General features: G+C 40.9%; 1 protein-coding gene across 1 annotated transcript in view; it reads left to right on the forward strand.

Annotated features, from left to right (window-relative positions):
• sec14l8 (SEC14-like lipid binding 8) overlaps window positions 1-16,344 on the forward strand; it is a 74,981-nt gene that overhangs the window by 52,581 nt on the left and 6,056 nt on the right. Inside the window, exons 9-11 of the mRNA XM_048611725.1 lie at window positions 189-193; window positions 1,737-1,876; window positions 7,281-7,450. Of these exons, the coding sequence (XP_048467682.1) occupies window positions 189-193; window positions 1,737-1,876; window positions 7,281-7,450 (315 nt within the window). The remainder of the gene's footprint in view (window positions 1-188; window positions 194-1,736; window positions 1,877-7,280; window positions 7,451-16,344) is intronic.

Raw genomic sequence — 16,344 nt, forward strand, 5'->3', positions numbered from 1 at the left:
CTTGGTCTGCTGTGTTCATCCAGCTCTACACCTTGTTATTTTAAATTCTCATCTGTGTTTTTCTAATCCCTCCAGGATTTTGGTCTCCTCATAAATTTCCCTAACCCCACAACTCTCCAAGATCTCCCCTCTCCCCTATTGTGGCCTCATATATTCCCAATTCTAATTGCTCTACTAATGCTTTTTAGAGAAGGCAATCTGCCATCCTTACCTGGTCTGATTTACAGACCCACACCAATGGAATTGACTGTAAACTGCCCTTTGTGCCCAGTCAGCCACTCATCTACACCAAACTGCTGCAGAGAAGTTGGGCAATTAAGGATGGGCAACAAATGTTGGCCTCGCTGGTGACTTCCACATCCCATCAGAGTATTTTTTAATAAAAAAGGAAGCTGTGCCTTTAGTTGCCAGGGCCTCAAGATCTGTTATTCCCTCCCTCCACGCCTCTCCCTTTCTATGTTACTTTTGTCTATTAAGGCACATTTAAAATAAAGTCAACTTGCTCAGAGATGTTATGACACATCTCCAGAGCAGGTGGGACTTGAACCCAGGCCACCTGGCTCCAAGGCAGGGACACTGCTAGTGTACCACAGGAACCCATCAAAGCACTCCTTAAAACATACCCATTTGATCAGGTTTTTGGTTACCTGACCTAAACATTCCTTATGTACCTCAATGTCATACATTGTCTTATAATGCTCCTGTGACACGCCTGGGACATTTTGTTACATTAAGAACACTATTTAAATCTAAGTTGTTGTTTATTAATTTGTTATTGGTTTTGGTCAACTTACTGAGGAACTGTCCTTATTTGGCCTGTTAAAAAGAACTTTTATTCAGTTCCCTTAATTGAGCTGGAACAGAAGTGCCAGAAGTGTGGAGGCTGCAGTTGATGGTAAAGCTGTTGACATTTTTCATCTCTACAACTCTGAACCTGTCAGCAAATCATGGCATCAGCACAAATGCCATTAAATGTCAGCATGTAGAAGCTGTTGTGTAATTTCTTACCACACTGAAGTCACTGCAAATGCCAAGCTTCTGGAAATCACTGAAATTATGAGAACATCCCCTTTACATTGTCATATCACTATTAAGAATCTATTATAAAGTTACACCTTGTTAATTAAAATATTTTAATGTAGTACTAAGACATAACTACTACTGGCCCTTGAAAATTAATTTTATATCGGAGTGCCCACCTTTTCCATTATGAGAATTTCAATATTTTTAATATAAATTATATTTTTCAAAGTTTATTCATGATATTCTGATTCTGATATATATGTGCAGTCTTTATTTGCGTTCTGTAAAATGGAAGGGTAGTCGGGACACTGTAGCCCTGGCTAGCTGCCTGTGAGAATTCTTTAGTGTGATTGTTTATATACCCTGCTTGATGACATCTCTGTTGCCAGACACAAAGAGAGTCACTTGACATGATGTCAGATTCCAACTAATATTAGTATGCATTTCCCGGCTTCCATAGAGGTTGTTAGGTTCAAAAGTGATTACATTCCCATCACTCTTGACTGCAAAATCTAGACTATTGCCTCAGCAAAGTACTTCACTATGTTTGCCACCAGGTGTAGGTAACTGCTAAGCAATTCAGTAACGACAGGACAGAACTCAACCTAGCAACAATACCTGTTCACTTGTAAGCCTGTTATGAAATAGCAAAATGTATTCTGAATCTTAGGAATGCCTTCTGATTTAAAAACTCTCATTCCTTTTTTTTATAGATAAACTTTGGTGGTGATGTACCAAAGTCATATTACATCCTTGAGTCCATTAAGCAACAATATGAAAACATGGTCACTGTCAACAGGGGCTCATCTTTTCAGTCTGAATACGAGGTGCTGTTCCCTGGCTGTGTTTTAAGGTGAGGCTGAATTTAATACGGTACCTAGAACAAAGAAGAACAAAGAAAATTACAGCACAGGAACAGGCCCTTTGGCCCTCCAAGCCTGCGCCGATCCAGATCCTCTATCTAAATCTGTCGCCTGTTTTCCAAGGATCTGTATCCCTCTGCTCCCTGCCCATTCATGTATCTGTCTAGATACATCTTAAACGATGCTATCATGCCCGCCTCTAACACCTCCACTAGCAACACCTTCCAGGCACCCACCACCCTCTGCGTAAAGAACTTTCCATGCATATCTCCCTTAAACTTTTCTCCTCTCACCTTGAAATCGTGACCCCGAGTAATTGAGTCACCCACTCTGGGGAAAAAGCTTCTTGCTATCCACCCTGTCTATACCTCTCATGATTTTGTAGACCTCAATCAGGTCCCCCCTCAACCTCCATCTTTCTAACGTAAATAATCCTAATCTACTCAATCTCTCTTCATAGCTAGCGCCCTCCATACCAGGCAACATCCTAGTGAACCTCCTCTGCACCCTCTCCAAAGCATCCACACCCTTTTGGTAATGTGGCGACCAGAACTGTACGCAGTATTCCAAATGTGGTCGAACCAAAGTCCTATACAACTATAACATGACCTGCCAACTCTTGTACTCAATACCCTGTCCGATGAATGAAAGCATGCCGTATGCCTTCTTGACCACTCTATTGACCTGCATTGCCACCTTCAGGGTGCAATGGACCTGAACACCCAGATCTCTCTGTGTATCAATTTTCCCCAGGGGTTTCCCATTTACCGTATAGTTCGCTCTTGAATTGGATCTTCCAAAATGCATCGCCTCGCATTTGCCTGGATTGAACTCCATCTGCCATTTCTCCGCCCAACTCTCCAATCTATCTATACTTTGCTGCATTCTCCGACAGTCCCCTTCACTATCTGCTACTCCACCAATCTTAGTGTCATCTGCAAACTTGCTAATCAGACCATCTATACCTTCCTCCAGATCATTTATGTATATCACAAACAACAGTGGTCCCAACACGGATCCCTGTGGAACACCACTGGTCACAGTTCTCCATTTTGAGAAACTCCCTTCCACTACAACTCTCTGTCTCCTGTTGCCCAGCCAGTTCTCTATGCATCTAGCTAGTATGCCCTGGACCCCATGCGACTTCATTTTCTCCATCAGCCTACCATGGGGAACCTTATCAAACGCCTTACTGAAGTCCATGTATATGACATCTACAGCCCTTCCTTCATCTATCAACTTTGTCACTTCCTCAAAGAATTCTATCAAGTTGGTAAGACATGACCCTCCCTGCACAAAATCATGCTGTCTATCACTAATAAGCCCATTTTCTTCCGAATGTAAATAGATGTTATCCCTCAGTATCTTCTCCAGTAGCTTCCCCACCACTGACATCAGGCTCACCGGTCTATAATTTCCTGGATTATCTTTGCTACCCTTCTTAAACAAGGGGACAACATTAGCAATTCTCCAGTCCTCTGGGACCTCATCCGTGCTCAAGGATGCTGCAAAGGTATCTGTTAAGGCCCCAGCTATTTCCTCTCTCGCTTCCCTCAGTAACCTGGGATAGATCCCATCCGGACCTGGGGATTTGTCCATCCTAATGCCTTTTAGAATACCCAACACTTCCCCCCCCTCCTTATGCCGACTTGACCTAGAGTAATCAATCATCTATCCCTAACCTCAACATCCATCATGTCCCTCTCCTCAGTGAATACTGACGCAAAGTACTCATTAAGAATCTCACTCATTTTCTCTGACTCCTTGCATAACTTCCCTCCTTTGTCCTTGAGTGGGCCAACCCTTTCTCTAGTTACCCTGTGCTGGAATCTTGGGGTAAGGAACATCTACTTTTCAAAATATATGTATTTTGCATTCTGTTATTAAATCATAAGACCATAAGATGTAGGAGCAGATTTAGACCATTCGGCCCATTGAGTCTGCTGCACCAGTCGTTCATGACTGATATGTTTCTCAACACCATTCTCCTGCCTTCTCCCCATAGTGCTTGACCCCTTACTAATCAAGGACTTATCTATCCCTGTTTTAAGCGCACTAAATGACTTGGCCTCCACAGCCCTTCTGTGTCAATTAGTTCACAGATTCATCACCCTCTATACCACCCTGTCCACTGTTAGGACCCTCCTTCTTTGGCTGAGTGTCCAATTCTGATTGAAATTCTAGGAAATGTTTATAGAGTTACTTTTAACCCTATTATTGGCAAAACACCTGGTGAATATCTCAAAATCAGTCTGATAAAGAAAATCTGAACTCACTTGGAATTGTTTTTCAATTTTTCTTCAAGAAATGTCTTATTAATTCTGCTCAAAGAATATCGAGCTCTCAGTCACAAGGGTTGAGTTTAAATCCCTAGCCTCAGCTGGAAATTGAATCTTACTGCCTCTACTCATTAGGTTTTTATTAGGTCGATCAGGAGTGTGATGGAGTACTCTCCACTTGCCAGTATGCATGTTTGAAAGCATGTTCTTGCCTTTGGTCATTTTCAACATGCCATTTTGGGGAAGGAAACAACTACCAACCCATAAATGGCTGGTTAGGTGGATGAATGCAGCTCCAATAATACTCAAGAAACTCAACACTACAATATTCTTAATGTTGTCAGACAACTGCAAGACGCTTGATGAGTCTGCAGAGGTATATGAGACACGAGCTGTATTGAATCACATTTTACTGTTCTGGCTTATATCTTTCCATGAGGCTACATAATTGGTCACATGCGATGCTGCATCATTTTCTGTTGTGAATGTTCAGTGTATGATTAGCATGTTAAAAGATTAGGATGAAAGTATTAACAACCCTCTAGAATATAACGCGCCACAGACCCCATCCAGGACAAAACAGCCAGTTTGAACAGCACCCACCCACTACATTAAACACACTGTCCCTCCACCACTGACACCAACTGGCCAGCATTATGTCCCATCGACAAGATGTGCTGCATCAACTTACCACACTTCCTCCAATAGCAACTCCCAAACAATGACCCCTATTACCTGGAAGGACAAGAACAGCAGATGCATGGGAACACTACCCACCAGCTATGTGTTCCCCTCCTAAGCCACACACAATCCTGACTTGTCACTGTATCACTGGTCATTCATTTTGCTGGCTTGAAACCTGGATCTCCTTCTCTACACCATGTGGACTGCAGGGATTCAAGAAGGTGGCTCAGTACCATGTATTAAAAGGAAATTAAGGGTTGGGCAACAATACTAACATCCTAGGAACTAAAACAAAGAAAGCTACTGGGATGAAGCAATCATTGAAAGAGTATAATTTATCTGGAAACTTCACTGAAGCAATCACAGTGAGTCATTCCTATCTATGGCTAAGAGTTTCTTACCTTCTAAGCTGAAGGAGAAAGCCAATGGTGGACAAAGGGAAAAAAGAAGTCAAAAAGGTAACTGTATCGACTTCTTATTTACAACATACAGATTTGATTCATATCAAAATGTTTAGAAATAATTTGTTTGATATAGTTAAATATGTTGTATTCCTTGCTGTGGTGTGGTGTAAAGAGTTAAAATTTTTGATGTTTGGCATTATTTCAGGTAATATAAAAATGATTAACGATGGAAAGTTAGGTACTTTGAAAATGATGGCTATGTTCCAGTATTTTAAATAATCATGGTTAAACAGGAACAGAGGCAAGTGGGCCTGAATTTCCCACCACCCAGTGTGCCAATTTAATGGCATGTTCCTGTTTTGGATCATTTTGCAACATGCCTATTGAGGGAGAGAAAAAGTTAACCCCCTACAAATGGCTGATAATCAATTAGGTGGTTTTAAGAGCCTTTGGACTCCAAGGTCAAAAGGAGTTTTCCAATCTACATGCAATAAACATACGAATTTCCTTATGGAATTAGTTTAGAACGGCATCATGTTCGACAGATGTGTGGGCTGAAGAGCCTGTTGCTGTGCTGTTCTATGTCCTATTTTTTATGTTCTGTGACCTCCCAGTGCCACATCGGACAGCCAATGTTCCTGCTACCTTTTCTTAGACCCACCCACCCCTTACAGGTCAGAATCACAGATATAGGTTCTGAGGAGAGCCACCCTTCACATTAGCACAGAGCCACTTGTGGTCAGTTTTAATTTCATCTTTTTAAAAGTCTTCTGCAGGTCTCCATCTTGAGATGCCCTCCCTCCTCTCTGTGCATTGGGAGCTCCTTCCTCAGGTGGTGGGGCTGACAATTTCTCAGGGTCAAGAGGACCCTCGATGGCTCTTCAGTCTTGTGAGCCTACTCACCATTATTAATTGGACAGAGAGTGCATTCCCAGGCCGCTAATCAACCAGTTTATAAAAAAAAGTCGGGCTAGGTGTCAGGCTGGATGTGATGCAAGGCTGGGAACCAAAATTGCTCCTTAAGACCTGACCCTGACTGCAGGGCTAAAATCCAGCCCATTACAATGGTCAAATGGTCAATTTATAGTGAAAAATAATCCCCTCCAACTCCAAAACCCACCGAGATATCTGCATTCCTCAAATCCTGGCTGCTTGTACATTTCCAAATACAATTGTTGTACTGTTTGTGGCCATGCCTTCAGTTGCCCAAGCACCAAGCTCTAAGATGCACTGTCTGCAGTTCCAGTTCACTTTCCTCCTGTTAGAGTCTCCTTAAAGTCTACCTATTTACAGAACCTTTTGGTTCACAATCTAATATCTCCTTACGTGACTCGGTCATGCTGTCTAATATTCCTGCAAATCACCTTGCGGCATTTCATTATGTCATGTTCCCCAATAGATGTAAGTTGTTGTATTTTTATCAAGAGCCTTCGTGTAGAAGTGACTGTATAAACATTTCCCAGAATTGCAATCATACAAAAAATAGATACGTAGCCAAAGAAGGAGATAATAAGAAGGCTGATCAAAGCTTAATAAAACAGGAGGGTCTTAGTAGCAGACAGTGTGGTACAGAGGTGGAACGATTTAGAAAGCGGATTCTCAAGCTTTGGGTCTGGATGGTACAAACCATTTTGCTGGGGCAGAATGAGTTGGGGTAACGCAATTGGTAATATATTGCTTTTCCTTTAGTGTCGTTAGCTCAAAGTCCTGGAATTTCCTCCCTAACAGCACTGTGGGTCTACTTATTGCACATGGACTGCAGCTTTCAAGTAGGCAGCTCACCACCAGCTTCTCAAGGGCAACTAGAAATTGGCTACACATGCTGGCCCATCACAGCGATGCCCACATCCCACGAATGAATAGAATAAAAATTAGAGAAGAGCAGTTTTTGGAGGATTGTAGCATTGATGAAGGTACAGAGGTAGGGGGGTTTGAAACCACAAAGGGATTTATGCATGACAATGACAAATTTAAGTGTGAGCTATTTCTGAGTTTCTACATTTCTTAATTTGGATCTTTACTTCCAGGTGGCAGTTTATGACTGAGAGTGCAGACATTGGGTTTGGTGTGTACCTGAAGACAAAAATTGGAGAACGACAAAAGGCTGGCGAAATGGTCGAAGTGGTTCCTAACCAGAGATACAATAGTCACCTGGTACCTGAGGATGGAACATTTACCTGCCAGGAACCTGGAGTCTGTATGTCAATTAACTACTTTTGTTAAAATTATAATTTCATTATTATCAGGTAGTATTTCTGGTGCTATTAAATCAACTAATGTGGTCACTATGGTTAAGATGTACATCAGTAATGTCCAGGTATATTTGCTGGCTTGTGATTATGTACAGTCATCTTTCAGTACGTCTCTCTACCTGCTTAGTTTTCCCTAATAATCCCTAATTATTGATAACAGTCGTAGGTCATCTATGGATTTACTCATGGTTTTCTGGTCCTGTAGTGATTTTTTTATTTATACTCATGTTCCACTTTAGAGGGACAGTATCAGTTACTGCAATGCAGAAAATTTACTAACATGGTATAATTGTCACCAACTGAGGTAAAATATTACACACTTTACTTCTACCAATGGGACGGGCTCTGCCTGAATCATCGCTGGGACCAGAGTCCTTGCAAATCACATCACTAAGGATGTGGATAGGGCTTTAAACTAGATAGTTGGGGGTGGGGGTGTTTGGATTCAGTTGCATGGAAAATTATGGAAAGAGTTAAAGAGGTGGAGGACTCAGCAGAGGTTAAAGTTTCCAAAACAGGTAATAGGACAGAGAGTATGGGAAGGGTTCGCCCAAGAGAAAGAGGATGAAGGTTTGGAACCCAGGGGGAGAGACTGCGAGGTGCTTAAGCAAATTGACATAGGGAAGAACAAAGTATTAGCAGGCTTAAAAGTGGATAAATCTCCAGATCTGAGATAGTAGGAACTGCAGATGCTGGAGAATCTGAGACAACAAGGTGCAGAGCTGGATGAACACAGCAGTCCAAGCAGCATCATAGGAGCAGGGGTCTAGGCCCGAAACGTCAGCCTTTCTGCTCCTATGATGCTGCTTGGACTGCTGTGTTCATCCAAATCTCCAGGTCTGGATGAATTATGTCATAGACTGCTGTGGGAGGCAAGGAAGGAGGTTACACAGGCACTGATTCAACTTTTTAATTCCTCTCTGGCCACAGGGGAGGTGCCAGATGACTGGAAAACAGTGAATGTGGTTCAATATTCAAGAACGGATGTAGAAATGAGCCAGAGAACTCAGACCTGTGAGTCTCACCGCAGAAGCAGGGAAACTGTTGGAGAAAATTCTCAAGGAGAGCATCTGTCTCCATTGGAGAAGCAAGGCTTGATCAGAAAGGGTCAGCGTGGTTTCATCAGAGAGAGATCATGCCTAACAAATTTGATTGAATTTTTTTGAGGAGGTAACCAGATGTGTAGATGAGGGTTGTAGTGCAGTTGTTGTAGTTCATATGGATTTCAGCAAAGCCTTTGGCAAGGTCCCACATAGGAGACTTACCAAGAAAGCAAATGCAGATGGGATGCAGGGTAACTTGATAAAGTGGATCCAAAATTGGCTCAGTTGTAGGAGATGGAGGCTGACGCCAGAAGGCTGCTTTAGTGACTGGAAGCCAGTGTCCAGTGATGTACCAGCAATCGGTGCTGGGCTCCATAATATTCATCATTTGTAAAATGACATAGATGATTGTGTGCAGGGGTTGGATTAGTAAGTTGCCTTACTGGGCCACAAGAAAAATATAAACGGGATGGTCGAATGAGCAGATAAGCGCCAGATGGAATTTAACTCTTAAAAAGTGTGAGGTGATACACTTTGGAAGGAGTCATTTGACAAGGAAATATTCAATGAACGGCATGATACTAGGATGTTCTGTTGTACAAAGGGACCTTGGAATGTTTGTCCATAGGTCTCTGAAGGTGGAAGGGCATGTTAGGCAGGTGGTGAAAAAGACGTGCAAATTTGCCTATATGAATTACAAAAAAAGGGAAGTCATGTTGGAACAAAAACAGAAGTTACTGGAAAAGCTCAGCAGGTCTGGCAGCATGTGTGAAGAAAAAATCAGAGTTAACATTTTGGGTCCGCTGACCCTTCCTCAGAACGGTTCTATACAACTCATGGGATTAGGCTGAAGGTCAGATGTTTCTCGCGTGTCGGTGCAGACCCGATGGGCTGAAGGGCCTCTTCTGCACTGTAAGATTTGGTGATTCTATGAATCTAACCTCAGCACTGCAAATAAGGAGTCAGCTATGACAATGGGGGTGCAGTCAATGCAGGACTGAGGGTGTTGTGCTTAAATGCACTCAGTATACAAAACAAGGTAAATGAGCTTGTAGCACAGATTGAAATTTGCAAATCTCACAGACATGTGGCTGCAAGGGAATCCGGGCTGGAAACTAAATATCCAAGGATACACATGTTATTGAAAAGACAGGAAGAGGGGGCACAATTGCTTAGTTAGTAAGAAATGAAATTAAAACGATAGCAAGAAGTAATGTCAAGTCGGAAGGCATAGAATCTGTGTGGGAAGAGTTGAAGAACCGCAAAGGAGAAAAGACCATGATGTAAGTTGTGTACAGGCCTCAAGAAGTGGGCAAGAAAATAAATCAGGACATAGAAAAGGCATGTAAGAAAGGCAAAATTACAATAATCATAGGGGACTTCAATATGGGAAAATCAGTTTGGTAGCTGGTCTCAAAAAAAGGAATTCATGGAATGTCTATGAGATGGTATTTTGGAGCAGCTTGTGGTAGAGCCCACTAGGGAACAGGCAAATCTAGATTTGATGATGTATAACAAGGCAGTCTTGATTAGGGAGCTGAAGGTGAAGAAACCTCCAAGGGGCAGTGACCATAACATGATAGAATTCACCCGGCAGTTTGAAAAGGAGAAGCTGGAATCAGATGTAATGGTATTACAATTGCGTAAAACTAACTGCAAAGATATCAGGGAGAAGCTGGCCAGAGTTGATTGAAAGGAAAGTCTAGCAGGGAAGACAGTGGAGCAGCAGTGACCAAAGTTTCTGGGGGTAATTCAGGAGGCACAGCAGAAATTCATCACAAAGAAGAAGAAATATATTAAGGGGAGAATGAGGCAACCATGGCTGACAAGGGAAGTCAGGGACAGAATAAAAGCAAAAGAAAAAGCGTACAATGTGGTGAAGATTGGTGGGAGGCCAGATGAATGGGAAGTCTTTAAAAACCAGCAGAAGACAACTAAAAAAGCAATAAGTGAGGAGAAGATGAAATGAGAGTAAGCTAGCTAGTGATACAAAAGAAGATTGCAACAGTGTTTTTTCAGTTATCTAAAAGAGAGAGGCTTGTGGACATTGGACCAATGGAAAATGAGGCTGCAGAAGTAGTGATGGGGGAACAAAGAAATAGCAGAGGAACTGAATAGGTACTTTGCATTGGTTTTCACAGTGGAAGACACCAGCAACCTACCAGAACTTCAAGAGAGTCGGGGGAAGAGGTTAGTGTAGTAGTCATCACTAAGGAGAAGATGCTGGAGAAGCTGAAAGGTCTGAAGGTGGAAAAATCACCTGGATCAAATGAACTACACTCCCAGGGTTCTGAAGGAGACAGCCAAGGGCATTGTGAAAACATTGTTTGTAATTTTTCAGGAATCACTGGAGGCAGGGAGGGTCCCAGAGGACTGGAAAATGGCTAATGTAACACCCCTGTATAAGAAGGGAGGGAGGCAGAAGACTGGAAACTTTAGGCTGGTAGCCTGACCTAAGTTGTTGGTAAGATTTGAGAGTCTGTTATTAAGGATGAGATTGTGGAGTACTTGGGAGTGCATAGTTAAATAGGGCAGACTGCACGGCTTGATCAAGGGGAGGTCATGCCTGACAATTCTGTTTGAATTCTTTGAGGAGGTAACGACTATTCATGTTATGCATTAACGATTTGGATGAAAGAACTGATGGCATTGTTGCTAAGTTTACAGATGATACAAAGATAGGTGGAAGGACAGGTAGTGTTTAGGAAGTGGGGAGCCTGCAGAAGGACTTGGACTTGCTAGGCAAGAGAGCAAAGAAGTAGCAGATGAAATACAATATGGCAAAGTGTGAGGTTGTATACTTTGGTATGAAGAATAGCGATGTAAATATGCAGGTTCAGTTGGCGGTTAGGAAGGCAAATATGATGTTGGCACTCATTTCAAGAGGGCTCGAAAACAAGAGCAAAGCTGTTCTGCTGAAGCTGTACAATGCTCTGGTCAGACTGCATTTGGAATATTGTGAGCAGTTTTTGGCGCCATATCAAAGGAAAGATGTACTGGCTTTGGAGGTGGTGCAAAGGAGGTTTACAAAAATGATCCCGGGGATGAAGGACTTGTCATATGAGGAGTGGTTGAGGACTCTGGGTCTGTACTCAATGCAGTTTAGAAGGATCAGGTGGGATCTGATTGAAACCTACAGGATACTGAGAGGCCTGGATAGAATGGATGTGGAGAAGATGTTTTCACTCCTAGCAGAGACTGGGACCTCGGGGCACAGCCTCAGAGTGAAGGGACAACCCTTTAGAACTGAGATGAGGAGAAATTTCTTCAGCTAGAGAGTGGTGACTCTGTGGAACTGATTGCTGCAGAGTCATTGAGTGTATTTAAGACAGAGATAGAATGGTGCTTGATTAGTAAGGAGACCAAGCGTTATGGGGAGAAGGCAGGAGAATGAGGTTGATAAACATAATACAGCCCATGATCAAATAATAGATAGACCGGATTGGCTAAATGGCCTAATTCTGCTCCAATGTCTTATGGTCTACTGAAAATCTCTGGCCTATTTTTGTTCCAATTTTAACTTGGAGTAGTAACAGGGACTGAAAGCAAATCCTCCTTGACTTTGACTACATGAGGCCTAGACAGTTTTAAATCCTGGGCATTATTTGCATTCAATCCACCTGAAAGGGAGCGATTGGAGGCTGGGTGATAGAGAAGATTGGAATTGACCACGCTTAGGAAGCAGCTAGCTGGGACCAAAGCACCCCTTATTTGCTACAAGGTAGATTTTGCCCCAGGCAAGCAGGCTTAAAATTGGTTCTGTTAAATATTTACGGTACTATTCTCTGATTACAATATATAACTTCCTTAAAATTGAAACAACTTTGTTCTTGCTTTCCTGAAACCTTTTTTTAACAATCATTATGACGTTACAATTACTCAACACATTCCTCTAACTTGCACCATGATTTGTAGTGTTTACTTAACATTCAACAATTCAATCTATTTGTTTATTTCTCCTTCCACTATACTCAAAAATAAGGCTTTCTTTTTGACATTTACATGAATTTTTTTTTCTACTTAGCTCACTGAGCAAGATTTTTATGTCCAGTCCGTGTTTGTGTGTGTGTCTGTGTTTATGTGCATGCTCACGCATGTTAGTTGAAACAGTTCTAATAATTGAATTTTGTTTACAGTGACTAAGGCAGTTTAATAATGTGAACCACAGAGAGTAGACACGGAATTCCTTGACGGGATTAATACCAATACAAACAGTATTGAAAATAAATTACTGGAAATACAAAGATAAGCTTGCATTAAAAATTTAGATTTTAAACTGAAGTTTGACTGGATAATAGCAATGGATCCAAGTGCAGTTAAAAAGTTATGGGAATGCCGAGAAGGTAGCTTGAGTTATAAAGGCATCTTATTCATAGAAGAGTATGTAACTGCAATAGAGGAGGAGGGTATTGTATAACAAGAGGCAATTGGTGGTGTAGCTGGAGCGCAGAGTTGGTTCAAGATTGACCCTTGTTATTAGCCTCATTGGACAAAATAGAGCTGTACAGGAAATTCTGTGATCAAATTTGAACAATCGTATCAGTAGAAAATTCTGACTCACGACTGTAGTGACCACGCAACACGATACACCATGTATTAATTTTAGCTGAAACATCTTACACAATACACATCTTTTAACAAAAGTCTACTCCCTAGGTAACCAAGGAAATAAAGCTACCACAATAGTCAAAAGCATGTGTACATTCTCCTTTCTTATCATCTATCAACAAACATACAGACATGTTCTGTGGAATAAGAGTATTCAGGTCATATGCACAAAGGTGGTATCCATTACTCATATTTTATTCAGTGATCAGAACTGCACTGGGGGGAATATAACAGTGTCTGCAGGGAAGTAATCTAAAATAGCAATTCAATATGCACTTCTGCTGATGGAACAGTTCTCCCTGAAATTTCTAAGTTAATGAATTATTTTTCTGCTGTGGCACAGAGTTACTTGTAATTTTGCCTTCTTCATCGATATGTACCTTGGTATTTTGTGAATTTTAATGATCCCGCAATACTGACTCTTCAACTGAAGGCAATCCAATCAAAACTTAAACAAATTGCAGGGCGATGGGAAAAGGCAGGGAGACGGGATTAGATGAGTTGCATGAAGGCCAGTATGATGCAAGGGACTGAATAGCTGCCTTCTGTGGTGTAATCATTATTTAATGCTAAAAGCCACATGAAAACTCCCACTGGCTTTCTCTTCAACAATGGAAATACTCTCAGCATCTCAAGTGTCTCCTGACAAATGTAGTTTCCATTTGCTGACATCAGCCAGATGAAACTAAACTGTGTTGTTCTTTCCAAAACAGGCTTCCCAAAGCTACAGACAGTTCTGCAACTGTGACCTAGACAATGTCTTGTGTAAATTTATCATAACATATCTACTTCCTTTACTTCTGGGTTCTATGCCCATATTAGTAAGATCCAAAATGCTGTTGGCCTTTTTTTAATCTGTCATGTTTTTGTCATAATCGTAACTCCTCACTCCTGCCTTTCAACTAATTTCCTGAAATTTCTGCCAGAGGGAGCTAGAGTCCAGGACATGTAATTTCAGTCTGTACAGTCCAACTAAACTCCTACCCAAAGGAAGAAATCCTGCCCAATAACGTAAAATACATTTTTTTTGCTAGATTGTAATTTTCCTGGATATTGTACGTGTCTGGGTGAAACTCCTCAGAAAACTGTCCCCTACTAAAGGGAATAGGGGTTGAGTTTTCTGAATGTTTGATATAATTATGTGAGATTATTTAAGTTCTAAACGGGCACATAAATTTAATATTATAACAAAATGTAACTTTGGTGGAATATGAAAAGTACAAATTGCAAAGCTACATAAAACCTTGAAAAGATAGCAACAGGAAAATCCAAACTTCAACCACGAATTAATACACATAGAAGACTTTAAAAGAAAGCAAGCATATCCACTAAATATCAAACTCATTACCTTGATCCCGAAGAGTGTGAGACCCGTCAGGTTCAGAATGAGTCTGAAATGGAGGTGACTGATACCAATATCTCTCCCCTCACAAATTTAATTATTTAGGTTATGTTGAGATATTTGCAATTATTTTGGTGTCATATAATATAAAATATGGTGTGGATGATGCTTAATCAATCAATAATATAAGTCCAATTATTTTAATTATAATCTCAAATTAGGGGAGAAGGCCTTTCAATTATAATTGAATTGCTCATTCAATTTCCAATAATTAAAAAGCAATTATCTTAAAAACTTAGGACTGGTGAACAGTTATCTTGGTCTAACTGTTCAGTTATGTTATTGCAGTAAATTAATAAGATTTAGCGGTTAGTGTTCCTTTAGCAGATTGTGGTTTTATTAATCTGGACTAGCAGTGTTCTGCAGTACTAGTTGTTATCTCAAAGATCCCCACAGTAGTGGCTTTGAGGTGTGTGTATTCTTTAGCGATTTCTGTTGTTGTGAACAAGATTGACTATGTTATGCCTGGTCATTTTTATCTTTATAGAAAATGCAACTTGCTTTTAGACTTTACCAGTAGATAACTCTTATTTTAATTTCTTGTTTCCATCCCATATGTTTTAGCCCCTATTCCTTAACATATCAATCTGCACTCAGCAACAATGTCAGCAAACTGTTCATCAGTGTATCTGTACAAAACAAGGAAAGAAATGTAGAATGCAAGCTTAGAAGAATTCTGCTGGTATTCGAACAATTTGTTATTCCTAATTGTATTTTCTATCATTTGCTCCTTTAAATTTTCAGTGTAATAGCACAAGATTTGTTAAAAAGCTACCTAAGTCTGAGGATAAAAACAGAAATGTCTTCGAACAGTAAATACAACATCCATCACTGTTACCTGAGATTTTCACATTTAATTTCCCGTCCAAAAAGCATAATCTACTGACATCCAGGGATGGGGCTTTAGCACTGCAACTTTCGTTATTTTTAGCATCTTAACAGGGTTTCAATCAATTTATTAGCTGTCCATTGTCTGGTCAGACTTGAAGTTGAATTCTTGAACCCATAATGTATTTAAGATTGCATTTTTAATATTAGTTCTTTTATTTTCCTCTTTCCAGCTCCCACTTACCCCCCAGTTTTCATCCTAAAACTAAATATTACTTTTCTTGGCAAGGGCTTGCATTCGTTGAAGCTATGCCCATCTTACTGGATACTTTCAGTCTTTCTCAAACAATTGTTCTAATGGGAGGTTTCTCGAGTCCATTTTGAAAGTAGTAATGGAGGGGAGGCGATGGCATAATGGTATGTCACTGGACTGTTAACCCAGAGACCCAGATAACGTTCTGGGGACCTGGGTTTGAATCCCGCCAAGGCAGATGGTGAAATTTGAACTCAATAAATATCTGGAATTAAGATCCTAATGATGACTGTGAATCCATTGTCGATTGTTGTAAAAACCCATTTGGTTCACTAACGTCCTTTAGAGAAGGAAACTGCCATCCTTACCTGGTCTGGCCTGCATGTGACTCCAGATCCACAGCAATGTTGTTGACTCTTAACTACCCTCTGGGCAATTAGGGATGGGCAATAAATGCTGCCTAGCCAGCGATGCCCTCATCCCATGAATGAATAAACAAAAAATCTCCCCATGACATTACAGTCCAGATTATACATTTTGCTGTAGAGGTTGCTGGTTTAATTTGGGTTTCAACTTGTGAAGAGTCTGACCCTGCACAATTCTGCAGATTTATACATTTCTCACCTGCCTTCTTGAGTTCCCCATGAATGTGCAGTATTCTTTAAAATCTAATGATAAACTGTTTTGTCTTTTGGATTTCCTTTT

This window comes from Rhincodon typus, chromosome 24 (assembly GCF_021869965.1).
Source record: "Rhincodon typus isolate 14 chromosome 24, sRhiTyp1.1, whole genome shotgun sequence".
Taxonomy (NCBI): domain Eukaryota; kingdom Metazoa; phylum Chordata; class Chondrichthyes; order Orectolobiformes; family Rhincodontidae; genus Rhincodon; species Rhincodon typus.